The sequence below is a fragment of the Oncorhynchus nerka genome, unplaced genomic scaffold, assembly GCF_034236695.1.
Source record: "Oncorhynchus nerka isolate Pitt River unplaced genomic scaffold, Oner_Uvic_2.0 unplaced_scaffold_17___fragment_2___debris, whole genome shotgun sequence".
Lineage (NCBI taxonomy): Eukaryota > Metazoa > Chordata > Actinopteri > Salmoniformes > Salmonidae > Oncorhynchus > Oncorhynchus nerka.
The window spans coordinates 427454-453855 of NW_027040483.1; the positions used below are offsets into that span (position 1 = coordinate 427454).

General features: G+C 41.9%; 4 protein-coding genes and 1 pseudogene across 13 annotated transcripts in view; 1 reads left to right on the top strand and 4 right to left on the bottom strand.

Annotated features, from left to right (window-relative positions):
- dixdc1a (DIX domain containing 1a) overlaps nt 1-6232 on the top strand; it is a 27889-nt gene extending 21657 nt beyond the window's left edge. For 6 of the 8 annotated variants that reach the window (XM_029681104.2, XM_029681109.2, XM_029681105.2 and 3 more), the window contains 3 exons: nt 111-219; nt 700-808; nt 5854-6232. In XM_029681104.2, the coding sequence (XP_029536964.2) occupies nt 111-219; nt 700-808; nt 5854-5937 (302 nt within the window). In that variant the 3' untranslated portion in view covers nt 5938-6232. Of the gene's footprint in view, nt 1-110; nt 220-649; nt 809-5853 lie in introns of those variants that run through there. The other 2 variants (XM_029681110.2, XM_029681111.2) reach the window with 2 other exon arrangements.
- pih1d2 (PIH1 domain containing 2) lies at nt 6194-8731 on the bottom strand. 2 transcript variants are annotated; one of them, XM_029681115.2, is made up of 6 exons: nt 8661-8731; nt 8157-8346; nt 7801-7927; nt 7322-7552; nt 6862-7160; nt 6194-6680 (listed from the first exon to the last, which is right to left on the bottom strand). In XM_029681115.2, the coding sequence occupies exons 2-6, from the start codon at nt 8340-8342 to the stop codon at nt 6546-6548; spliced, it is 978 nt and encodes a 325-aa protein (XP_029536975.1). In that variant the 5' UTR covers nt 8343-8346; nt 8661-8731; the 3' UTR covers nt 6194-6545. The 2 variants fall into 2 exon arrangements, with proteins under 2 accessions (XP_029536975.1, XP_029536974.1); XM_029681114.2 differs by having other exon boundaries at nt 8157-8704.
- Nucleotides 8732-8884: 153 nt separating this feature from the next.
- Nucleotides 8885-17618, bottom strand: tmprss5 (transmembrane serine protease 5). Of its 2 annotated transcripts, XM_065017038.1 has the most exons (13): nt 17496-17618; nt 16371-16521; nt 15771-15851; nt 15370-15483; nt 13318-13453; nt 12972-13085; nt 12817-12860; nt 11960-12122; nt 11591-11775; nt 11307-11405; nt 11018-11160; nt 9361-9513; nt 8885-9221 (listed from the first exon to the last, which is right to left on the bottom strand). In XM_065017038.1, exons 1-13 carry the CDS (start codon nt 17496-17498, stop codon nt 9213-9215), a joined length of 1395 nt encoding a protein of 464 aa, XP_064873110.1. In that variant the 5' UTR covers nt 17499-17618; the 3' UTR covers nt 8885-9212. The 2 variants fall into 2 exon arrangements, with proteins under 2 accessions (XP_064873110.1, XP_029536972.1); XM_029681112.2 differs by lacking the exons at nt 8885-9221; nt 9361-9513 and having other exon boundaries at nt 10788-11160.
- Nucleotides 17619-18779: 1161 nt separating this feature from the next.
- LOC135571251 (G protein-activated inward rectifier potassium channel 4-like) lies at nt 18780-22956 on the bottom strand (annotated as a pseudogene).
- A 103-nt stretch (nt 22957-23059) lies between these two features.
- LOC115141851 (zinc finger and BTB domain-containing protein 16-A-like) overlaps nt 23060-26402 on the bottom strand; it is a 30688-nt gene continuing 27345 nt past the window's right edge. The window contains exon 7 of the mRNA XM_029681117.2: nt 23060-26367. Coding sequence (XP_029536977.1) covers nt 26138-26367 — 230 coding nt within the window. The 3' untranslated portion in view covers nt 23060-26137. The remainder of the gene's footprint in view (nt 26368-26402) is intronic.

Here is a 26402-nt window from a genome sequence, read left to right on the forward strand (position 1 = left end):
TATGTATGTATGTACTGTATATGTGTTTCTTAATTGGCAAATAAAATCAATCAATCCTGTCTTTAAGCTGTAGCCAGTAAGCAAACCTATATGTTTGTATTTGTTTTCAGAAATAGCTCACTCCCACAGTAGTCCTGGCCTGGACTCCACAGTCTCCACTAAAGTCCTCTACTTCACTGATCGTTCACTCACTCCTTTCCTGGTCAACATCTCCAAAAGGTACAAATCCAGAATCCCTCTTTGGATCTTGATGATGTCCATTGCATATGTACGTTTGTGTTGCATGCTGCCTGTAAGTTGTGGATGCAATGTACAGTGCCAGTCAAAAGTTTGGACACACCTACTCATTCAAGGGTTTTTCATTATTTTTTAAAATTATTATTTTTTTTTTTACAATTTCCTACATTGTAGAATAATAGTGAAGATATCAAAACTATGAAATAACACATATAACACATCATGTAGTAACCAAAAAAGTGTTACACAAATCAAAATATATTGTAGATTTTAGATTCTTAAAAGTAGCCACCCTTTGCCTTGATGGCTGCCTGGGGTATTGAATGCATGCATGTGTGTCATTGGTGTGTTTATTGTGTGTCTATGTGCTGTAGCGTTGTGAGGGAATGTGCATGTATGTGTCTCTGCACAGATCAGTGTACCGTGATGTCATCTGACACTGAGACTGTGCTGTGCTGTTAGGCTGGGGGAGGTGACTCTGAGAGACTTCAAGGCAGCGGTAGACCGCCAGGGTAGCTTCAGGTACCACTTCAAAGCCCTCGACCCAGAGTTTGGGACTGTGAAGGAGGAGGTAGGCATGTTTTGGGTTACAGCTTTGGGTTTACATTTAGATAGGGTCAAATGTTACCACTTAGGGGGAAATGCCTGAATGACCCAAATGAAAAGAGAAAACACTTGGAATTGGCAATAGTTCCAAAACCCAGTAACTATGTTAAGATCATAAAGATGTGGATTCTCTATTAAGGTAGATATGTTTTTAGAGACTGTCCCTGTATATATCATACACTACACATACAAAAGTATGTGGACACCGCTTCAAATGAGTTGATTTGGCTATTCCAGCCACAGACACATCTGGGTTTGGGGAATGCCAGGAGAACACTACCAGTCCGAATGCATAGTGCCAACTGTAACATTTGGTGGAGGAGGAATAATGCTCTGGGGCTGTTTTTCATGGTTCAGGCTAAGCCTCTTAGTTTGAGTGGAGGGAAATCTTAACGCTACTGCATACAATGACACCACCCTCCTTTTGAAGCTTCCAGTCTGTTATTCAAACGCAATAAGCATGACAGAGTGATCTCCAGCCTTGTCCTCGTCAACAGTCACACCTGTGTTAACGAGAGAATCACTGACATGTCAGCTGGTCCTTTTGTGGTAGGGCTGAAATGTAGTGGAAATGTTTTTGGGGGATTCAGTTCATTTGCATGGCAAAGAGGGACTTTGCAATTAATTGCAATTCATCTGATCACTATTCATAATATTCTGGAGTATATGCAAATTCCCATCATACAAACTGAGGCATCAGACTTTGTGAAAATTAATATATGTGTCATTCTCAAAACTTTTGGCCACGACTGTTCACACAATACCCCTAATTACAAAGTGAAAACAGGTTTTAAGATTTTCTTTGCAAATGTATTTTAAAAAAAGGAAAAAGAAATACCTTATTTGCATAAGTATTCAGTCCCTTTGCTATGAGACTCAAAATTGAGCTCAGGTGCATCCTATTTCCATTCATCATCCTTGAGATGTTTCTACAACTTGATTGGAGTCTACCTGTGGTAAATGAAATAGACACAGCTGTCTATATAAGGTCCCACATTTGACAGTGCATGTCAGACCAAAAACCAAGCCATGAGGTCGAAGGAATTGTCCATAGAGCTCAGAGACATGCTTGTGTTGAGGTACATATCTGGGCAAGGGTAGCAAAACATTTCTGAAGCATTGAAGGTCCCAAAGAACACAGTGGCCCCCATCAATCTTAAATGGAAGAAGTTTGGAACCACCAACCTCCTAGAGCTGGCCGCCCGACCAAACTGAATAATCGGGGGAGAAGGGCCTTGGCCAGGGAGATGACCAAGAATCCGATGGTCACTCTGACAGAGTTCCAGAGTTCCTCTGTGGAGATGGGAGAACCTTCCAGAAGGACAACCATCTCTGCAGCACTTCACCAATCAGACCTTTTTCAGCGGCAGGGACTGGGATACTTGTCAGGTATCAGGTGCTCCAGAGCGCGGCAAAGGTTCACCTTCCAACAGGACAACGACCCTATGCACACAGCCAAGACAACGCAGGAGTGGCTTCGGGACAAGTCTTTGAATGTCATTGAGTGGCCCAGCCAGAGCCCGAACTTGAACCCGTTCAAACATCTCTGGAGAGACCTGAAAATACAGTCCGGTCCATAAATATTTGGACATTGACCAAGTTATTATTATTTTAGCTGTCTACCACAGCATTGGAGTTGACATTAAAGAATGAGCTGTACATGCAGGCTTTCAGCATTAATTTGAGGGTATTTACATCCAAATCGGGTGAACTGTGTAGAATTTTCAGCACATTTTACATTTGGTTCCCCCCTTTTGCAGTTCTGGAACAAAGTCCTATGGACAGATGAGACAAAGATCAACTTGTACCAGAATGATGGAAAGTGAAGAGTATGGAGAAGGAAAGGAACTGCTCATGATGCAAAGAATACCACCTCATCTGTGAAGCATGGTGGAGGTAGTGTTATGGCGTGGGCATGTATGGATGCCCATGGAACTGGTTCCCTTGTATTTATTGATGATGTGGTGACTGCTGACAAAAACAGCAGGATGAATGCTGAAGTGTTTAGGGCTATATTATATGCTCAGATTCAGCCAAATGCTTCAAAACTCATTGGACCGCCCTTCACAATGCAGATGGACAATGACCCGAAGCATACTACAAAAGCAACCCAATACTTTTATAAGGCAAAGTGGTGGAATGTTCTGCAATGGCCAAGTCAATCACCTGACCTGAATCCAATTGAGCATGCATTTCACTTGCAGAAGGCAAAACGCCCTAAGAACAAGTTGGAACAGAAGACAGCTGCAGTAAAGGCTCGGCAGAGCATCACCAGGGAAGAAACCCAGCATCTGGTGATGCCTATGCGTTCCAGACTTCAGGCAGGATATGCAACCAAGTATTAAAACTCACAATTTAATTTATGATTTATGTTTGTTTGTCCAATTTACTTTTGAGCCCCTAAAATTGTGTGTGTGTGGGGAGGGCCACGTGCGCTATGTTTAAAAATGGTTGTAATTCCTACATGGTTCATACAATAATTTTGACAAAACCCTTAAATTAAAGATGAGCGTCTACACTTAAAGCACATCTTGAATGTTTCCTTTCAAATCTATTGTGGTGGCGTACAGAGCAAAAATTATGCAAATAGTGTCACTGTCCAAATACTTATGGACCTGACTATAGCTGGGCAGCAAAGCTCCCCATCCAACCTTACAGAGCTTGAGAGGATCTGCAGAGAAGAATGGGACAAACATACAGGTGTGCCAAGCTTGTAGCGTCATACACAAGAAGACACAAGGCTGTAATCACTGCCAAAGGTGCTTCAACAAAGTACTGAGTAAAGGGTCTAAATACAATACATATGTCGATGTGATATTACACTTTTCTATTTTTAAAGCATTTGCAAAAATGTCTAAACCTGTTTTTGCTTTGTCATTCAAATCAAATGTTATTTGTCACATACACATGGTTAGCAGATGTTAATCCGAGTGTTTTGAAATGCTTGTACTTCTAGTTCCGACAATGCAGTAATAACCAACGAGTAATCTCACCTAACAATTCCACAACAACTACCTTATACACAAAAGTGTAAAGGGATGAAGAATATGTACATACAAATATATGAATGAGTGATGGTACAGAATGGCATAGGCAAGATGCAGTAGATGGTATAGAGTACAGTATATACATATGAGATGAGTAATGTAGGGTATGTAAACATAAAAGTGGCATTGTTTAAAGTGGCTAGTGATACATGTATTACATAAAAGTAATCTCTGATAGATTTCTCTGATAGAGTTCAGTGTGTCAAATCGGAGGGCCTGTTGTCTGGGCCTCTGGCAGTCTCTATGGGGGTGCCACAGGCTTCTCTGTATACATCAATGTTGTCGCTCTTGCTGCTGGTGAGTCTCTGATCCACCTCTACGCAGACGACACCATTCTGTATACTTCTAGCCCTTCTTTGGACACTGTGTTAACAACCCTCCAGACGAGCTTCAATGCCATACAACTCTCCTTCCGTGGCCTCCAATTGCTCTTATATACAAGTAAAACTAAATGCATGCTCTTCAACCGATCACTGCCTGCACCTGCCCGCCCGTCCAACATCACTACTCTGGACGGTTCGGACTTAGAATATGTGGAAAACTAGAAATACCTAGGTGTCTGGTTAGACTGTAAACTCTCCTCCCAGACTCACATCAAACATCTCCAATCCAAAGTTAAATCTAGAATTGGCTTCCTATTTCGCAACAAAGCATCCTTTACTCATGCTGCCAAACATACCCTTGTACGATCCTTGACTTCCGCGACGTCATTTATAAAATAGCCTCCAATACCCTACTCAATAAATTGGATGCATTCTATCACAGTGCCATCCGTTTTGTCACCAAAGCCTCATATACTACCCACCACTGCGACCTGTATGCTCTCGTTGGCTGGCCCTCGCTTCATACTCGTCGCCAAACCCACTGGCTCCATGTCATCTACAAGACCCTGCTAGGTAAAGTCCCCCTTATCTCAGCTCGCTGGTCACCATAGCAGCACCCACCTGTAGCACGCGCTCCAGCAGGTATATCTCTCTGGTCACCCCCAAAACCAATTATTTCTTTGGCCGCCTCTCCTTTCAGTTCTCTGCTGCCAATGACTGGAACGAACTACAAAAATCTCTGAAACTGGAAACACTTATCTCCCTCACTAGCTTTAAGCACCAGCTGTCAGAGCAGCTCACAGATTACTGCACCTGTACATAGCCCATCTATAATTTAGCCCAAACAACTACCTCTCCCCATACTGTATTTATTTATTTTGCTCCTTTGCACCCCGTTATTTATATCTCTCCTTTGCACATTCTTCCACTGCAAATCTACCATTCCAGTGTTTTACTTGCTATATTGTATTTACTTTGCCACCATGGCCTTTTTTTTGCCTTTACCTCCCTTATCTCACCTCATTTGCTCACATTGTATATAGACGTATTTTTCTACTGTATTATTGACTGTATGTTTGTTTTACTCCATGTGTAACTCTTTTGTTGTGTGTCGAACTGCTTTGCTTTATCTTGGCCAGGTCGCAATTGTAAATGAGAACTTGTTCTCAACTTGCCTACCTGGTTAAATAATGGTAAAAAAAAAAAAAGATGGCAAGATGCAGTAGATGGTATATACTGTACATATGAGATGAGTAATGTAGGGTATGTAAACATTATATTAAGTGGCATTGTTTAAAGTGGCTAGTGACTTTTACATTTTTACATCCATTTTTCCATTATTAAAGTGGCTGGAGTTGAGTCAGTATGTTGGCAGCAGCCTCTCAGAGTTAGTGGTGGCTGTTTAACAGTCTGATGGCCTGGAGATAGAAGCTGTTTCTCAGTCTCTCTGGGGGTATGGGTATTGTGTGTAGATTGAGGAAACATTTTTTTTAAATCAATTTTAGAACAAGGCTGTAATGTAACAAAATATGGAAAAAGTCAAGGGGTTTGAATACTTTCTGAATGCACTGTACTGTTGGTCATGTAGTGTAGTTTATATTAAAAGAGTATGCCTGTCTGGTTCTGGTTGGTGTTCTCAGGTGTTCCAGGACGGAGCCCTGGTGCCTGGCTGGGAGGGGAAGATAGTGGCCTGGGTGGAGGAGGACCATGGAGAGAGACGGTAGAAGTGGGAACCAACCAACCATAGAGGGAACCACTAGCCTCAAACTGTGACCACTGGACAATGATGTCATAACACCCTCTCAGTATTCACAGCAGCCCTGCAGAGGTAGTTATTAAAACAATTGGGACCAATCTATTTATTACTGTTTCGAGATAAAACCATACTTTCAAAAATGGCTCTGTCCTATGGACTTTTGACTTACAGTAACTGTTTGAAGTACAAGTTGTTGCCAAATATGAATAAAGTTCTTCACAATACAATTTTGAAGTTTTAATAAACATGGATTATTGCATGAATATTGACTATTTGTGAATTATTTCCCAGACATGCAGTTAATGTTACTCATGATCATGGAGGACTATAATTCCACTCGAGTCATTAATGTTGTTGTGAATGTACTGTTTACTACTACAAAGGTTCAGATGCACAGCTTATATGCATAACATAACAGAAATGACATTCCTGCCTTCTCTAATTTCCAAAGTCCCAATCTCTTCAGAAAGACAAATGACCTACTGGGTGTAACTGTGTCTTGCCAGAAAAGACAGTGGTTATTGTTATTTTCTTTGTCTATTAATTTGCGTCTTTTTAGTGTTGGCAGTACCAGCACTAGAGTATAGACACCTGCAAAGTTAATAACCGTTTCTTCTTGTTGAATGTGGCAGAGGCCGACTCCTCATTCACAGTCTCAGGCAGCTCCAGGTGTAGGTGGTACATATCCTCCACTTCTAGTAGTACATCATCCTACAGAGAAATACACACACAGACTATTAGACCCACAAGACCACAGAAAGGATAACTTATAATGTAACAGGCTATTATGTCAACATAAGAAGTGTTTAAGCAAAAGGGACAGAATTTTTGTTAATCCATCACAGGGCCTTATTCATAGCACAAGGGAAGGGGAAACAGAGTGGTCCCTGACCTGGGAAATGCTGAGATGGCACTCTGTGATGGACTGAACCTTTGGTAGCTCCACAGTCAGCTTCAGGCTCCGGGAGAGGTCCCTGGGGTCAGAGTTGACAGTGAGCTGGTGCTGTGGCCGCTGAGGCTGGGCTGTCACTGAGCTAGAGATCACCTGGATCAGGTTCTTGGTCTTGTTGCTTTGGTCCCCTGGCCCAGGAGTTAACTGGACAGATGTGGTGAGCTGCACAGGTGTACTGTCCTCAGTCTGCCCTTCACGCAGAGAGATCTGCTGAAGCAGGGAAGCTGGGGTCTGGGAGGCTGGGAAATTGATGTCAAATGAATGTCAAAAAATGTATCTTCACCTACAGTATACCTTTAAAGAAATCTTGAATTCAATAATCTCGCCTTTATCTTGGTGGTGTCACCTTAATAAAAAATAAAAACCCTTGAACCAGGGAATAATTACGTAGAGGCTTTACCTGTGTTTGTGGCAGGGCTGGACTGTTTTAGAGAACCCAGGCGGCGCTGCATGTCCTCTAGGCTGCCCTTCAGCTTACTGCTGCTGACGTTGTACTGCTGGATCAGACGCAGGCCATGCTGCTGCTGGGTGAAGCTCAGAGCTAACAGGTGAACCTGGTCCTCCTTCTTGTTCTTCTGAGCCTGCTGCAGCACCGCAGGGCTGAACGCCACATCCATCACACTGTAGTCGTCTGAATACAGGAAACACAACAAAGTTGTAGTACTGAGAAACGGCAATGATACAACTTTTTATTTCAGTGTTACATAACATTAGTATCAAAACCATAAAACAAGTTATAAGAAAGTCAGCTTTAGTAGAATGTAATTTGGGGAATGTTCACTTTTTTTTGCCAGCACCTCTTGTAATACAGGTTACAATGCAGGTAATTATGCAGAAATACGGGTTTGTGTTCTGCAGGACAACAGTGACTCTTAGTACCTCCTCCTTCATCAGTGTCTGTCTCCAGTCTCCCTCCACACACAGGCACTGGCTTGTTCTCATCAGCAGGGGTAGGGACGCGCTTCCAGCCACACACATTGATGTACAGCAACCCTTTCTTTGGCTCCTGACACAAACAATAAAGCAACTGTTCAGCCTCTTTATAGTTCACACCTCCATATTATTAGCCAGCAGTGCACAGGCAAACGTGCACTGCAAACAAATGAACTAGTATTCTCTTCCCAACACACTTTGCTATGTCATTTTTATGTAGGCCAGTGTTTGTATGTTTTGAATCGATAAACTCTACAGTGTGGGTGTAGCTGTTCATAGAAAAAGCAGATACTTGATGGTACCAGCATTTCGGTGAGTAGGCAGGAGTCAGGCTGAGGTGGTGCATTATAATCAGTTCCCTGTTTCATCTGTTTCTCGATAAACATCTGGTAGCTTTGAGGGTCATTCTGAGACAGGTCGTCTAACATGGACCAGAACTGGTTGACCTGCTGCAAAACTTCCTTTGTACACCCCAGGGAAGAAGACATATTTCTGAAAAGATTTTGAGGGATTTCGTTTAGTAACGTTATACACACAGCTCATTGGAGTTTTGCATTTGATTATGGGTATGACAATGAAAGTTAGCTATAGATGAACAAGCATGGATATAATTCATAGCCAGGTTAAATAACGTTAATGTTAGCTAGCTACAGTAGCTAAATAGCTAGCGCTAGGTCTACCACCTGTTGCAATACACCAGACAGCAATGCCTTTGAATACAATCAAACTATTTGGTACGAATACTGTGAATCAAATGGTGAATAGTAACGTTAATTATCCTTCTAACACAAAACACATGGAAATACTCAGAGTAAACTTGCTTGCTTCAAGTTCTTGCGACCCCTGTGCTAACTTTACAGCTAAATGTTGACTAAATCAACTTTGTAGCGAGTGATCTCTGTTACTATGGAAACGAGATGAGAGTGGTGCGTGCACGCCCTCTACAGACAGAAGAGATGCTACTACTTGGCACTAAACGGTGGACACCGTCTGCATCCTGAAATGATGGCTCTGGTACATAAAGCTCTTTCATCACACCAGAGTAGACAATGAACATGTTTAGATATGAAGCATAATTTATTTTCAATACAAGACAAATATATGGTATAAATATGTTCTCATTCAGGTGCTAAAAATACAATGTATGACAAACAAATATATATATAAAATATAAAATATAAAATATTTCCTACTGTTAAATAATGTATGCATTTCTGCAATCAACATGGCCGTTATAAGGAGGTAAAATTACATTTACAGTACAGGAGGAAGAATGTCAGGAGCATCATATGTTTCAGTTTCCTCTAGGCCTGTTCTGGAGTCTCCCTGATCATCCATTGTCTTATTCCTCTTCCTCCTCAGTAGCTCTGTGGATGGAAAAACAAATGTAACATACAGTATTATGCAATTTCAAGAGGAGAAACAGAACTGCAAAGCAGATGTGGTCCTGATATGTAAAAAATCAATACATAGGCTTATGCAACGGAAGAGTTAGTGTAAGTTTACCTCAATCATGTCGTAGATCCAGCCGAGAAACTCGGCCACCTTGGTGTAGACTCCAGGGTGGTTGGGCTCAGCGCAGCCTGTACCCCAGCTCACCACCCCCACCAGTCTCCACACGTTGTCAATTTGACAGACTAGCGGACCCCCACTGTCCCCCTGGGCAGATATACATTGCTGTCAATCACACGGGTTACCAGACTACCACACGGACTGTTATGGGTTGAGATATTGTTAAGTCACAGTGATTTAGTGATTATGGGTTGGGATATTGTGGAATACTGAATCCTGAGCGCCACTGAATTTGATTGGTAGGACCCTGAATAAAGCTGGTGTGCTCTCTCAGGCACATGCCTAATGAGCTTTGTCTTTGATCATTTAGAACAGTACAGGGGGACACCTGAGGGAAAATATTCTCATTATAAAGAACAAATTCTACTTTTGTAAGGCAACAACTCTCTGACCTTTGGTAAATCTCTTCATAAAACAAACCACAGGAGGAAGAACACTGGTATGTGTTTCTGAACTAACCTGACATGCGTCCACTTTGCCCTCGGTGTATCCAGCACAGAGCATGCGGGGGGTGACCTCTCCATTGTACATGCAGGAACTGTTTCTGAACTAACCTGACATGCGTCCACTTTGCCCTCGGTGTATCCAGCACAGAGCATGCGGGGGGTGACCTCTCCATTGTACATGCAGGAACTGTTTCTGAACTAACCTGACATGCGTCCACTTTGCCCTCGGTGTATCCAGCACAGAGCATGCGGGGGGTGACCTCTCCATTGTACATGCAGGAACTGTTTCTGAACTAACCTGACATGCGTCCACTTTGCCCTCGGTGTATCCAGCACAGAGCATGCGGGGGGTGACCTCTCCATTGTACATGCAGGAACTGTTTCTGAACTAACCTGACATGCGTCCACTTTGCCCTCGGTGTATCCAGCACAGAGCATGCGGGGAGTGACCTCTCCATTGTACATGCAGGAACTGTTTCTGAACTAACCTGACATGCGTCCACTTTGCCCTCGGTGTATCCAGCACAGAGCATGCGGGGTGACCTCTCCATTGTACATGCAGGAACTGTTTCTGAACTAACCTGACATGCGTCCACTTTGCCCTCGGTGTATCAGCACAGAGCATGCGGGGGTGACCTCTCCATTGTACATGCAGGAACTGTTTCTGAACTAACCTGACATGCGTCCACTTTGCCCTCGGTGTATCCAGCACAGAGCATGCGGGGGTGACCTCTCCATTGTACATGCAGGAACTGTTTCTGAACTAACCTGACATGCGTCCACTTTGCCCTCGGTGTATCCAGCACAGAGCATGCGGGGGTGACCTCTCCATTGTACATGCAGGAACTGTTTCTGAACTAACCTGACATGCGTCCACTTTGCCCTCGGTGTATCAGCACAGAGCATGCGGGGGTGACCTCTCCATTGTACATGCAGGAACTGTTTCTGAACTAACCTGACATGCGTCCACTTTGCCCTCGGTGTATCCAGCACAGAGCATGCGGGGGGTGACCTCTCCATTGTACATGCAGGAACTGTTTCTGAACTAACCTGACATGCGTCCACTTTGCCCTCGGTGTATCCAGCACAGAGCATGCGGGGGGTGACCTCTCCATTGTACATGCAGGAACTGTTTCTGAACTAACCTGACATGCGTCCACTTTGCCCTCGGTGTATCCAGCACAGAGCATGCGGGGGGTGACCTCTCCATTGTACATGCAGGAACTGTTGCATTTCTTGGTGCTTATCAGTGGAACTGTAGCTTCTTTTAGCGTGGCAGGGATAAGAACTGTCAAAGAAAGTCAAACTAATGTAAATATACCTCTCATTTTTATGATTTAAATGACTTTGGGCTATGAGAAAACATTTAACCATCGATATAGATACATGACATTTTCCTATTTAAATGATATTATTGATTTAACATAGTCGTACCATCATCTGGTTGAGTGTAGCCCCAGCCAGAGATCCAGCACTGTGTTCCTCCTGGTAGATCATGCTCGTACTGTGGCAGACAGATAGGCCTGATGGTATCTAAAAAATGTAATAAAAAATAATATTTGGAATATTAGAAAACAGTGTAGGTCATGTTGAAGTTGATTTAAGTAATATTGGAACATGGTTTGGAACTGATTGCTGTAATCATATAGTTGAGTGTTCCAGTCAGCCAAGGGACTATGTGATGCATTCAAAAGTGAAGTAATCAAGTTCCCTGTCACCTGAGAAATTCAGTGGGGTCAGTAGTTTCATCAGAGCAATGTCATTGTCGTGGCTCCTGGGGTTGTATTTCTTGTTGTAGATGATCTTTTCCACTGCATATCCAGTGTACTGAGCCATTTTAGCTGAACTGCGTGTGACAATACCAGCGTAGACCACCCAACTGGACACCTGTGGCAGCCTATAACTGGAATGTTATAAAAGAGATGAAGAAATGTATGTCAGCTAGATGGCTCTTCAACTCTCAATTGTATAAAGTATTAATTACTTTATGCAAAAGAAAGTGAGAGCAATTGCTGTCCCTAGTCATCACTACACTGTCATGAGTCAGTGACCTCTGACCTCTAACCTTTTACCCCGAGGGGTCTTACTTGTGCACACAGTGGGCTGCGGTGACCACCCATTGGCTGGTGATGATGGTGCCTCCACAGGTGTGTCGGTTGCTGTAGTAGAGACTGACTTGCCAGGGCCACCTTCCCAAGGTAGCCTCCACTCCCCCGATTATCCTGGGCAGCTTAGCCCGCGTCCCACACTCTACACAGGCAAAGGAAACAAATATGAAGGCATTTTTTCCCAGATCACTTTACATACATTGTATAGAGGTAACTCATCACCCTACTGTAAAAAAACATTAGGAACACTTTCCTAATATTGAGTTGCACCCCCCTTTGCCCTCAGAACAGCCTCAATATCGGGGCATGGACTCTATAAGGTGTCGAAAGCGTGTCGAAAGGGATACTGGCCCATGTTGACTCCAATGCTTCCCACAGTTGTGTCACGTTGGCTGGATGTCCTTTGGGTGGTGGACCATTCTTCATACACACGGGAAACTGTTGAGTGTGAAAAACCCAACAGTGTTGCAGTTCTTGACACACTCAAACCGGTGCGCCTGGCACTTACTATCATAACCCTCTGAATGGCACACATAAACAATATTATTTAAGCTTTCTTCTCCCTTTCATCTACACTGATTGAAGTAGATTTAACAAGTGACATCAATAAGGGATAATAGCTTTCACCTGAATTCCCCTGGTCAGTCTATGTCATGGAAAGAGAAGATGTTCCTAATGTTTTGTACACCTAGTGTATACCACCAATATGTAGAACTATGAAGTCATGACTGAGAGGTCGTATGAAGGTCATTGGGTCTTACCTGTGTGTGAGAGACATACATTTACAATGTAATCTACTGTTATGTTAGTGTTGTTAGTACCCTGCAGAAACTTACCAAAACATTTCAAAGCTATAACCTTCCCTGTGACGCAACTCCCCCTAAATAAAAACAAATCCATCCATTAAAAAAGCTTGATTACTATGTTATAGCACATCTATTTTCTTCTGAATCATTAGGTTATATTTTATATCCTCAGACAGCTGCCGTACCTTAACTGCCATATATTTTCCAGGCTGGTCTTGTGTTCAGATGTGATCTGTATAAAGCCATCGGTGTAGTTAGGTCCGATGTCCGTTAAGTTCACCCCTTTTTGCTTGGTCAGTCTGGAAACCAAATTAATCATAGTTATGTCTTCTATAAAAGCAGGCGAGATGGGAGAGTGTCTGTTTTAAAAAGTAATGTATGATCCATGGGGCACCGGGCAAGCCTATAAACGAGGTATTAAATAATCTAACATTAACTGGGAGCAATCAGCCTTATGTTTAGGTGAATAGCCTTTTATGTTGCCAAGCTGCTGTGGGCTTTATGGTAAGGAAATGGTCTCAGTTGACTAGCCTTAGATATCCCAGCTGGCGGCAGACCAGGGTCCCCAGGGAAGAGTTCCATCTCTCATAGCACACAGGCAGCCACGTGGGCTTCTTCTCTAGTTGGATCTCCAGGAGAGAGTTCTCCGGGCTGATTCTGTAAAACACTGAACCTCATTGATTGAAAATAATCCCTCCAGAGACCAACTAGATCAACAGTAATGAACTGCTGTCTTGTTTGAGAGGGAAATGTTAAGCAGCTTATATCCAATAACTAATGTAGTCAATATAAACAGATCATTATTTCATGTTTTGATGTCGGTTGATAGACAGTCTCCACTCCTCTCCACTGAGGTCTCCACTCCTCTCCACTGACTGTGATCATGTAGAAGTGGTTACGAAATGTATTAATAAAGATATGTACTACAATAAAGACAATTATAGTTGTAATATAAACACATTTGGTTTATCAAACTGCTAGGAAGGTCTTTCTGCCTGACAAAACAAGTGTGTCCCTTGACTTGTTCCACATTTTGTTGTGTTACAGCCTGAATTCAAAATCAATTAAATATGAGTTTTTCTCACCCATATAAACACAATACCCCATAAGGACAAAGTGAAAACATGTTTTTTTAAATGTTAGCAAATTTATTGAAAATGAAATACAGAAATATCTCATTTTCATAAACATTCACACCCCTGAGTCAATACTTTGTAGAAGCACATTTGGCAGCGATTACAGCAGTGAGTCTCTAAGAGCTTTCCACACCTGGATTGTGCAATATTTCCACATAATTATTTTCAGAATTCTTCAAGCTCTGTCAAATTGGTTGTTGATCATTGCTAGACAACCATTTTCAGGTCTTGCCATAGATTTTCAAGTAGATTTAAGTCAAAACTGTAACTCAGCCACTCAGGAACATTCACTGTCTTCTTGGTAAGCAACTCCAGTGTAGATGTGGCCTTGTATTTTAGGTTATTGTCCTGATGAAAGGTGAATCCATCTCCCAGTGTCTGGCGGAAAGAATTTTGAACCAGGTTTTCCTCTAGGTTTATTTTTTATCCTGAAAAACTCCCCAGTCCTTAACGATTACAATCATACACATAACATGATGTAGCCACTACTGTGCTTGAAAATATGGATAGTGGCACTCAGTAATGTGTGGTATTGGATTGCCCCAAACATAACACTCTGTATTCAGGACAAAAAGTTAATTGCTTTGCCACATTTTTTGCAGTATTACTTTAGTGCCTTGTTGCATACAGGTCGCATGTTTTGGAATATTTTTATTCTGTACAGGTTTCCATCTTTTCACTCTGTCAATTAGGTTAGTATTGTGGAGTTACTACAATGTTGTTGATCCATCCTCAGTTTTCTCCTATCACAGCCATTAAACTCTGACGGTTTTAAAGTCACCATGGGCCGAGTTATAACTTTAATAACTTTAACATGCTCAAAGGGCTATTCAATGGTCTGTTCTTTATTTTTACCCATCTGCCAATGGGTGACGTTCTTTGTGAGGCACTGGAAAACCTCCCTGGTCTTTATGGTTGAATCTGTGCTTGAAATTCCCTGCTTGACTGGGGGACCTTACAGACAATTGTATTATGTGTGGGGTACAGAGATAAGGTGGTCATTCAAAAATCATGTTAAACACTATTATTGCACACGGAGTGAGTCCATGCAACTTATTATGTGACTTGTTAAGCACATTTTTACTCCTGAACGTATTTAGGCTTGCCATAACAAAGGGGTTGAATACGTATTGACTCAAAACATTTCAGCTCTCATTTGTAATGAATCTCATTTGTAATGAATTTGTAAACATTTCTAAAAAACATTCCACTTTGACATTATGGGATATTGTGCGTAAGACAGTGACACATTTTTTAAATTCAGGCTGTAACACAACATGTGGAAAGAGTCAAGGGGTGTGAATACTTTCTGAAAGTACTGCTTACCCTATATAGTGCAATACTTATGACTAGCGCCTATGGGGAATAAGGTGCTATTTGGGATGTAACCAATCACACAGACAAGATGACAGTCTCTGTGGTGAGTGACGGGCTGAGAGGCACAGACCTTTCCTGGGGTCAGCCACAGAGATGTCCTCGGTCACATTACAGAAGGACGTCTCCTTGGTGTCCCCCAGCCCAGCTGGACTCTGAGAGGAGGTAGGCCGCAACAACAACCTGACTGTGGGAGGGAAAACAACAACACGCAGAGTGAATTATAGTCGTAGTGGATGTAAAACAGATGTTATTAATCTAGCTCTGTCATTGCGTGAGACATAATTATCATGCATAGTTAATCAGCTATAACAGTCTCATTGTAAAACATTCAAATACAGTGTTCTATATTCTGACATGTAGGGTTATTTCGGTTTGCTATCCACCACAGCAAGGAATCTGTGCTTCACAGACACTAGAACATTGAACATGTCATCATTCTCTTCATGATTTGACACATGCAGGATGTCTCACCTAGGAACCACACTCCGACTGCTAAGCCTCCCAGAAGTCCTACTGCACACACAGCAACCAGTACTCTCACCAGTCTATGGGCTGACAATGGAGCACAGCTGAATTAGACACTGATAAGAGATAAACTGCTTGGGTATACTGCTAAAAGGCATGTTAGCTGTCTGTCACACTGACATAGAGTGGAAGAGATAGCGGCACAGCATGTAACAGCCATTACAGTCTACAACCTGCACACAACACAAGGATGTGAACAAAGCATACCACATACAGGGAACAGGTGACAAAGATGAATGCTGAACATTTCACAGGCAGTGTCATAATCAACTGACTCATATAAAGTCTGCATGGCAGCTGTGAGGGGTAGCTGTATACTGTACTACAGTTTGTGAAAAGGATAGCTAAAGCACTGAGGCTCGCTGGACTTGGCTTTAACTTAAGACAATGAGACACTAAAGTACTGAAGCTTAAAGCTTATATACTCTAATTAGATACGACTTTATGTAACATGCATTGTTTGTGCACTAATTGGATAATGTCATCCTAATCATAGCCTGTGGTTCCAGCCCTATTAAACAGTGCACCACCCAGGCATGGCCTTACCGTGGTTTGTAGAATGGATTCCTCTCAGCCAGGCATGGCAGCTCTGATTCTGAGCTCCTCGGGCCTCTCCCACTCCTGTCTTCTTTGGGTGAAAAGGATGACTGAAAGCCACAGGATTCTCAATCACAGATAATATATCTCCATCAAGATTCTGCAACATATGCAATGAATACAACACACACACACTATTTATATCAGTCTCCTGGGACACTGGATATGAACATAACCTATGCCTGGCTGAATCCCCCCTCCCCTTCTACACACACAGAAGCCTTATTCATCCCCTTAATCAAACATATTTAATTAGGATGACTGTGAAACTGAGAGATCTCAGGAGGGTTTGTCCAGGTGTATGGAATTTGAATGGCAGGTGTGTAAAGGTGCGTAGATAATGTCACAGGTGTCCAGGTGTGTGAACTGAAGCACAATGTATCATTCATAGCCAAACGTGAGAATCCCAGCCAACATGTCATACTTGTGCTGCAGACATATGGATTTACTCTACACAGAACCAGACTTATGCAGCAGGTATTTCACATGCAGGTGAATCAGACTACTTACATTTGTTTTCTATTGCAAGACACACACTTTTAAAAATGTTAATCAGAGTTAAATACTACAGGGTATTTCTAGCTCATGCAGTGAGATATTGTGGGAAAATAAGATGTTATTATATATTTACAAATCCCCTCTATAAACCATCTGCTTCAACATGATCCTTAAACATGGTAATAAATCCCTAGAATCAACCCAAAGCATGCACGGAATGCATATATTTCCCTTTAAGTTACCCTCTAGCAGATAATACATCACATTAGTAAGAAGTATACAATGTACATGTACTTGAAATATATTATGATGATTGACATTAGATTCTTAAAAACCATGAACAATTCCATTAAATTGTTATAGTTGTTGTTAAACAACATGCACAACAGCTAGTACATGTACAATAAGTAGACAGGCATTATGAAAACAACATCTGTTGTCAGTGATGTTGAGTGAGTCAATAGCCTAAAGACAGAGAGCGTCAGGGGAGGTGAGAGCAACAGAGAAGGTATCAAGGTGATGTTGAAAGTAAATAGGGGTAAGGAGAGAGACAGAGATTTATGCATGGAGTCTTACCATGTTTTCCTTGTATGTTATGTTGTCCAGAGGAGAGTGTGGCACTGGGCTCTTCAACGCTCATCTGTAGGCCTGTGTTAGGTTAGAGACAGAGATGCGCTCTGCTCGCAGCTGGTTGACCATTTGCCATTTTACAGAATGCAACTCTGGATTTTCCCTTCACAAAGAGACAATGAGGTCAGCAGTGGTGCTGTGCTGCTGAATGAACCTGTTGTTTTGCCAAGGGGGTCATGGGGCCTATGGAGGCAGGCTCAACCAGTTCTTTGTAGGGGGGGGGGGCATCTCCAGGGATACCCCCCCAAGCCACTGATAAGGCAGGGGGGTATCTTACCTGTGCCAACAGAGCATCCACTTGGCAGACAGAACATTATTTGCTGAAAATTGTAGCTTCATGAGCAAAGGTCATAATATTACGTCCTCATATCACATCAATCCCGGTCAGACTCATTTTGAATCCTAAGGTATCACATCTCTCAGCAGGCCGCTCAAGAACAAAATGAACACTGTTCTGCCTGCTGGTGAGGTGACGGATGTTCACTCTCTCTCAAAATAAAAACATTTATTAATTTGTCCAGTTTTTGTTTTCAATTCTTATTAATGATTTATTTCTGGATACCCGTTACAATATATACAATTTACCCTGCATCAGATGCAGTACAACAAATAACCAACCAACAAACCATTTTTTGAGTGAATCATATTTTATTTTACAAGGATATAAAAATAAATGTGTTAATTAAAATATGATAAAATCAGGAGTTTACAGGTACAGTATGTGTAAGAAGTATTTACGTTACCGCCAAGCTTAAGTAACCCAGTCTCACCTATTTAAGTTGAGAACATCAAGGTGTTTCTAAATATTTGAATGTATCTGCCAGCTAGAATTCCAGCCAGCAGAATGTACCTTTGACATGCAGTATCTCCCATGGGCGTTGTATGGGATTAGGCCCAGAGAGAGCCAGAGGAGGAGGATATCTGCCCGGGAAAACATTCCGTACACCCGGACTGTCCAGGCAGCATCCCGGAAACGGCCTTCATCTCTTTGGCTCATCTGACCGCTGTCAGATGAAATGATGTACAAGTCAAACCCACTCTAATAAGTCTGTCTGTCTGTCTTTCTGCCTGTCTGTCTGAACACTGTGACCTGAGGTGGACATGGCAGACTAATATGGTGTGCTGACACGCAGACTAGGAATGCGCAGTGGTTTACAGTTTGCATATACAAAGAATATATATGGTGTCACGCCCTGGTCTTAGTATTTTGTGTTTTCTTTATTATTTTGGTCATGCCAGGGTGTGACATGGGTGATTTATGTGTCTTGTCTTGTCTAGGGGTTTATTAGATTTATGGGGTTGTGTTTAGTAGAGTTGTCTAGGAAAGTCTATGGTTGCCTAGAGTGGTTCTCAATCAGAGGCAGGTGTTTATCGCTGTCTCTGATTGGGAACCATATTTAGGCAGCCATATTCTTTGGGTATTTCGTGGGTGACTGTTCCTGTCTCTGTGTTTGTTGCACCAGATAGGGCTGTTTCGGTTTTTCACGTTTCTTGTATTTGTATATTGTTCATTTTTCATCTTTCATTAAAGATGTATAAAGATAACCACGCTGCATTTTGGTCCTCTCTTTCACCAGAAGAAAACCGTAACATATGGTAGCTTGGAAATGATGCAGACAACTATGTTGATGGAAGCCACAATCTATCTCCAATGCTAAAGCTTATCTACCACGTAATATACATATATGAGTCTAGCAATGTATATGAATGAGATATCCCCATTGCTGGTGATGAGACAGTAATACTGACATTCATTTGTCTTGTCATGCGCGACTGTCAGTTCGGTCTTCCATTTCTCAAATTGGTTCCCCACAATACAATCATTAAATGACACTCATAATTTAAATCGGGAGAGTTTGGTGTATAGGCAAAAAAAACTTTTGTAATTCCACGCATACTGTAAGGAGACCACTAACAACTCATTAAATCAGCATAATTGTAACTGTATATCACACAAGTGTTTGCCTAGCACAAGGCATGCTGTGCTCACTGCTCACATATACAAATGTAAGAATTCCGAAAGTTTGATAAATAAGATGTGGCAGCTTTAGATATTGGTCATCATTCATTTATTCACATTGTATAAACATTCTGGAGGATATGTACAGTGTGTCTTGATTTCATCACTTTGATGAACCCTTCTATGCCGAATTGTCAAACGTCCATATTTATATAAAGAACTCATTCTTACTAAGTTTCCTAGTTCCTGTGCCATTGTTATTACTGACTGAGTTGCACAGTAACATTTGATCAGATACATACTGGTAATGTACTTTCCTTGTAGACATGTTGGAGGGGACAGGGTCTGTGTCGTGTCCAGGAGATCTCGTATGTCTATGTCTCACTGCTATCTCTTTGTCACTGTGTGTGGCAGTCTGGACCTTATAGTTCTTATCAGAGGTCTTGTGATTGGACCCAATCCCCCTCTCATCTAATGGCTTGTATGACTTAAAGCCCCAAAGAATATCATATTCAGTGTAGGAGGTCCTCACATGGAAGGCTGTGCCTGAGAAAAAATACATATTTACAGTTACGTTAATCTAAAATTAAATTATATACATCTGCTGTCCGGACCAGGCATTAAGGATACTGTAGGTCCCTTTCAATTTAGCTATATTCATGTTTTGATAATGATAACATATAAATAATGTGTGTCCTTTTTGCACTGATTGAAATATCTGAAACATTTATTTAATTCCAACTCCACATTTCCTCACCTCTCAGTACAAACCTGCGTCTTGCATGGCTCCATCCACCATGACCACGGTTTTCAAAGGTCTCCCACTTTAAAGAGTCAGTGCTGATGCCCCAGAGAGGCCTGTGTTCATCAATGACATGCTCCATGGTCTGGGGCTCCACTGTGAACAGCCTGGTTCCATCCCCAGAGTCAGCTCTCTCTGATCCAACAGGATGATCTCTCCCTCTTTGGTATGGTGAGATTTGATCAGCTTGGCTCTAATCTCTGCCACCAGCATGTGTGTCTCTTTCAAATTCCTGACGTTGAACATCAGGCACAGGCTCTCATCCCTCTCAGACCACACAGTGCTGACTGAACAACAAAGTGGGCAGCCTCCTCTTAGGCTTGGCTATCTTAGCCAGGATGTAGCCCAGCATCAGGACGTCTAACACTGATTCAATGATGGACTGTGCCATCATGAGAACCAGCCCGTCCATGCAGTTGACTGAGGCCTCTCTAGTGCCGTAGCCATTGATGATTTGGCTGTCCATGGAGATAGAGAGGGCCGAATGGAAACTGTCCAGCTTCTCAAAGCATGGCTGCCATTGCGGGTTTGTATGTGGAACACATTGTATGTGTTCCACATCACCACGCAGCCAGGCATCCAGGAAGTAGAGCTCTGCGAAGGCTGTCCAGGTGACATTGTAGCACAGGGTAAAGACAAACAGGATCCAGCTGTACTTCAGATCCAACAGGGTACCGATCAGGTCACACATCTTGTTCTTGGAGCTGTATGACGAGCCGCGACACATTCCATCCTTGGTGAAGTAGCGATATTGCTGGCGACCATTAGAACTGGAACTCTTGTGGCTTATGTCTCCTGTACTCTTGGAGAAGAAGATGTGACCTTGTACTGTGTTTTCTTCCCTTTATCAGGTTTACTAGAGCCTTTCTCAACCCAGGAGTTTGTATCATAACTGGAGCAGCTCCCAGCACTCCTGGTCTGCCTTGCTTTGTGCTGTGATTGGATGAGCCTCTGACTGACCGGCAGTGGGCTTTGTCTGGTGTTGGCCCGGGGCTGCCCCATGCCTAGCGCCAGTCTCGGAGAGAAATGCAGCCTTGGATGGCAAACAGGCACGGTGACATACTGACCCCTACTGGTGGCCCTGGAGATTTTCTTGGGATCAGCTAAAGATACTCTCGTATCCACCTGCAATCAAGACATCAAGACAGTAAGGTGTCATCTGAAATCCAATATAATAATAAAAGAGTCATCTTTGCAGTGAATATTAAGACGTTATACTGACCCTTCTCAGGTATGGCCTGTATGGGTTATATGGGTTGTGTTGAAGTGAAGCTCTGGGTCTGATGTTCTTCCTGGGGTACGGGGGAGGTCCGTAGTTTCCATAGTCCCTATAGAGAGCACAGCTGTTGGAGATCACCGAGGAGAGCATAGACCAGTCACCAACACCTGAGATACAGAGAAAGAAATCGAGACAAACCAACAGGAGTGTCCACCGTTTATGCTATCAACAAGACGGTTTATCACCTGTGCAATTAAACAAATCTTGTTTGTATCCAGTCTGAGAACATAGAGCTAGAGCTACAGGTGACATGTCCTTGTTTGTGTCTTTGTTGTAAAGACTAATGATGGAGAGGCTGGATAGTGTGTAATCCAGATGGTGTGTAATGTGGTTTGCTTTAACTGTCCACCATGCTCACACTAATTAAACAGAGGGGATTACATTAGCACCAGCTCTTAATCAATCTGCTCATCTACAGAGCATGACCATGGATTTCAGGAGATTATAGAGGAGATACTCTTTTTTTGCACATGTGTAACTAAATTTAGCCCACCTTCTATCTTTTCAAAATGGCTCCATTACATTTGGTGGATCTCAAGCTCATCAACAACATAAATAGGACAGGACAGTTCTGTGTCACCACAGTTGTAATACTGTTGTAATACACTAGTGGACTATTCCATCATTGCAAACAAAGTAGGAGCTTTTTTACTACATCCAAGTCATTATGTGTTGTCACTATGCTCTGCTGGTGGATAAACTGTTTTCAGCATATCCTCTCTAGGTAACTAACTCCCTGAATCGAAAAAACACAATAAAAAGTCAAACACGGCATTTCTATTGTCAATACCAAAACATCCCAAACCCACAAATAAACATAGAAACAAGTACACAAGTACACATAAACAAAGGTAGTACCTGTGATGAAGAATTCCCTCTTGTTATTGACTGGATTCAGTTACTGTATGGCTGCCATTCTGCTTAGTGTTGGACACAACAGTGTGTGTGGTAGAGCAGAGGGAGAGAGGGCAGGGAGGCAGCGACTTATCCCTTCCCTCATCTGTAGCAGCTAGTCAAACCCACCCAGCTGTTAGTCTGGCATCGTGCCACTAAGGGTCACCAAACCGCCTGTCATGACTTCAGCCGCATGCTACAGTGAGACAGGAAAACACAACCCTTTTTTATTGTCATGTTTATTTTTGCTACTTTATTTTGAAAGGTGCAAATAAAATGTATTATTATTGACACAACCTTCACGGATCTTTTTGGTATTTTATTAGGATCCCCATTAGCTGTTGCGAAAGCAGCAGCTGCTCTTCTTGTGGTCCACACAAAACATGAAACACAATACAGAACAATAATAGACAAGAACAGCTCAAGAACAGAACTACATACAATTAGCATTTTGATCTTTTATAACATCTTCAAACATGGAACATATTCCTGTAGTGCATGTGAATAGTATGCACCAAAACCAGACAGTAAGAACTCACTTTACTTGACTGATGACACAATAAAGATCTGCACTGTAAAATAGTCTCTATTTTATTCTTTTTTCATCATGCCACAGAACACTGATGCGTAAAAAGAGCTGTGCCTGAATCCACACTGAGAAAACACTTGCACACACAGTGTTACAAAGCTGTAATGCAAAGGGATTTAACACACATGGCAAGAAGAACAACCCTGATTGGACACCAGGACAAGCACTGACTGAACTGGTGCTGAGGTAGACAAACATTTACATAATATCTATCTACATGATGATATTCACATCCTGCTAGTACACATACCAAATAAAACTACTTCTGCTTTGTTACAACATAGAACGATCAAAGAAAACACTTTTTTGAAAGAGCTTTGTTAGTTTTGGTCCACCACGGAAATCCTAAGATCCTTATAGTGCATGTGTTTGTAGAATAGAACAGTAGTACAGTGAGGATGAGTCGGTGCTTTTAATTGTTTTCATGGCATTGAGTGTTGGCTTTTTGTTCTAGAAGGCCATAGTGTTACATAGACCCATATATTCTGAACATGTAGCTTTATAAAGGTTATTAACAATACCACTATGTATTCTGTGTCTTCTGTGCATTTTATCCCCATTCGACAAGACAGAACATTTTGAAAGAAAATCTCACTCGTAAACTTTGCTTTGAGGCTTGAGGTGCCTGGGGCATAATACCATAGTCATTAGAACAAGTATCTTGTTTCAAATGACAATGTTTAGACAATAGGGTCTACTATGGCATGGCAGTGAAAATCAGTTCTTCACCAACAATAAACAAACACCCAGGAACAACAACGGTCAACACAACAAACATATACTGTATTCATGTATTCAGCACATCTATTCTCCATTTATAAAAGAGGCACAGGGAGGGCTCTTACTCAAATCAGACTCCAGAGACTTACAAAACACACAAGAAAAGACGTTTCTGAAATCAAAACAAATGTAAACAAATTGCAGATCACTGTAATACAAAAATACAACATTTTAAAATCAGAGAAGCCCTCTTTTGGCTCTCGTCTAGGAATAAGATACAATCACATTTACAGCAACAGACATCACAACTGACGATAACCTGCTTTTAGTGATTCAACCTTTCACGTTTAGTAAAAAGACAACACTTTTACTCACATGTTCTTTCTTTTCATCACTTAGAAAATGTTTTAATTCTGTGGTTTAACAGACTGCTATAATTATACTGATAAAAAAAATTATTCACACAAAAGTCACTTTGAAGGCTTTCAAATATTTTTTCTACCCAACAGGCAACCGTCCAAATCAATTCCATTGATTAATTCTCAGAACATTTCAAGCCGCTTCACCAATATAAAAGGACATTTGAAGGTAAAGCTACAGACGATGAACGAAAACACAATGAAAAACACCAGTTCTAAGATGTGCTATTGCCTCTGTGCAAAAGTTGAAGATCGAAGAGGTAGCGCTTATTCTAATATCAAAATAAACGGCCTTGAGGTTGGGTCAAAATAACCAACACCTATTTGGTAACAAAATCGATGCATGACATAAATATCAAAACCTGTTGCACCTTAATGCTTGTCAATCAGCATGAGCAGATAGACTAACTGACAGGTAGGGGAAATTATATGCTTAATATGCGCACTTGAAAAATAAGACACAAATTAAATCAAGCTTATGGAGACCATTCAAGTAAAACATGCAAAAAACAAACACCCCAAAAAATCAATAACAGGAAATGTGACAGGAAATAATAACCCAGGAAATGTTTGTTTGTCTCAACCAATCTACGTAGTAAGGGTGGCAATAGTACTGCAATTCGACCAGAGAGGTTCTACGTCTCACAATCAGAGTCACAGCAGATAGAACTCAATATCCCTTCTAGTGCAACACTTTCACTGCTGTGGTAACCTGACCAGTAGTATTTCAGCCTTCAACACATGTGGAGGTTTAATGTAATGACAGATAACACTTTCACTGCTGTGGTAACCTGACCAGTAGTATTTCAGCCTTCAACACATGTGGAGGTTTAATGTAATGACAGATAACACTTTCACTGCTGTGGTAACCTGACCAGTAGTATTTCAGCCTTCAACACATGTGGAGGTTTAGAATGTAATGACAGATAACACTTTCACTGCTGTGGTAACCTGACCAGTAGTATTTCAGCCTTCAACACATGTGGAGGTTTAATGTAATAACAGATAACACTTTCACTGCTGTGGTAACCTGACCAGTAGTATTTCAGCCTTCAACACATGTGGAGGTTTAATGTAATAACAGATAACACTTTCACTGCTGTGGTAACCTGACCAGTAGTATTTCAGCCTTCAACACATGTGGAGGTTTAATGTAATAACAGATAACACTTTCACTGCTGTGGTAACCTGACCAGTAGTATTTCAGCCTTCAACACATGTGGAGGTTTAATGTAATAACAGATAACACTTTCACTGCTGTGGTAACCTGACCAGTAGTCTTTCAGCCTTCAACACATGTGGAGGTTTAATGTAATAACAGATAACACTTTCACTGCTGTGGTAACCTGACCAGTAGTCTTTCAGCCTTCAACACATGTGGAGGTTTAATGTAATAACAGATAACACTTTCACTGCTGTGGTAACCTGACCAGTAGTCTTTCAGCCTTCAACACATGTGGAGGTTTAATGTAATGACAGATAACACTTTCACTGCTGTGGTAACCTGACCAGTAGTCTTTCAGCCTTCAACACATGTGGAGGTTTAATGTAATGACAGATAACACTTTCACTGCTGTGGTAACCTGACCAGTAGTCTTTCAGCCTTCAACACACACGCAGGTTTAATGTAATAACAGATAACACTTTCACTGCTGTGGTAACGTGACCAGTAGTCTTTCAGTCTTCAACACACACGCAGGTTTAATGTAATAACAGATAACACTTTCACTGCTGTGGTAACCTGACCAGTAGTCTTTCAGCCTTCAACACATATGGAGGTTTAATGTTATGACAGATCATTGTGGCAATTTGTGATAAAAGCAATCAAACCACAGAAATGATCAACTTACTTTTCTTTAGAGGAAATAATAAGATGAAAAACCTGCCCACACAGAGGATAGTGTGTCTTAGTGTCTAAGTCCTACTCAGACGTAGCATACGTACAGGTAGGTCTTCTCTATCCTCCAGTCCAGGGGCACATCCTCGGGTCTGTGGCTCTTCATGTGTTTCTGCATGGCTGCCAGGCTGGGGCAGAAGTCCTGGCAGATGGTACACTGGTAGGGCGACGCTCCGTTGTGGGTGCGCAGGTGCTTGATCATGGCAGAGTAGTCCCTGGATCGCTGGTGACAGATCTTGCACTCAAATGGCTTCTCACCTATAGGAATACAACAGCATACTCGTGAAACCTTT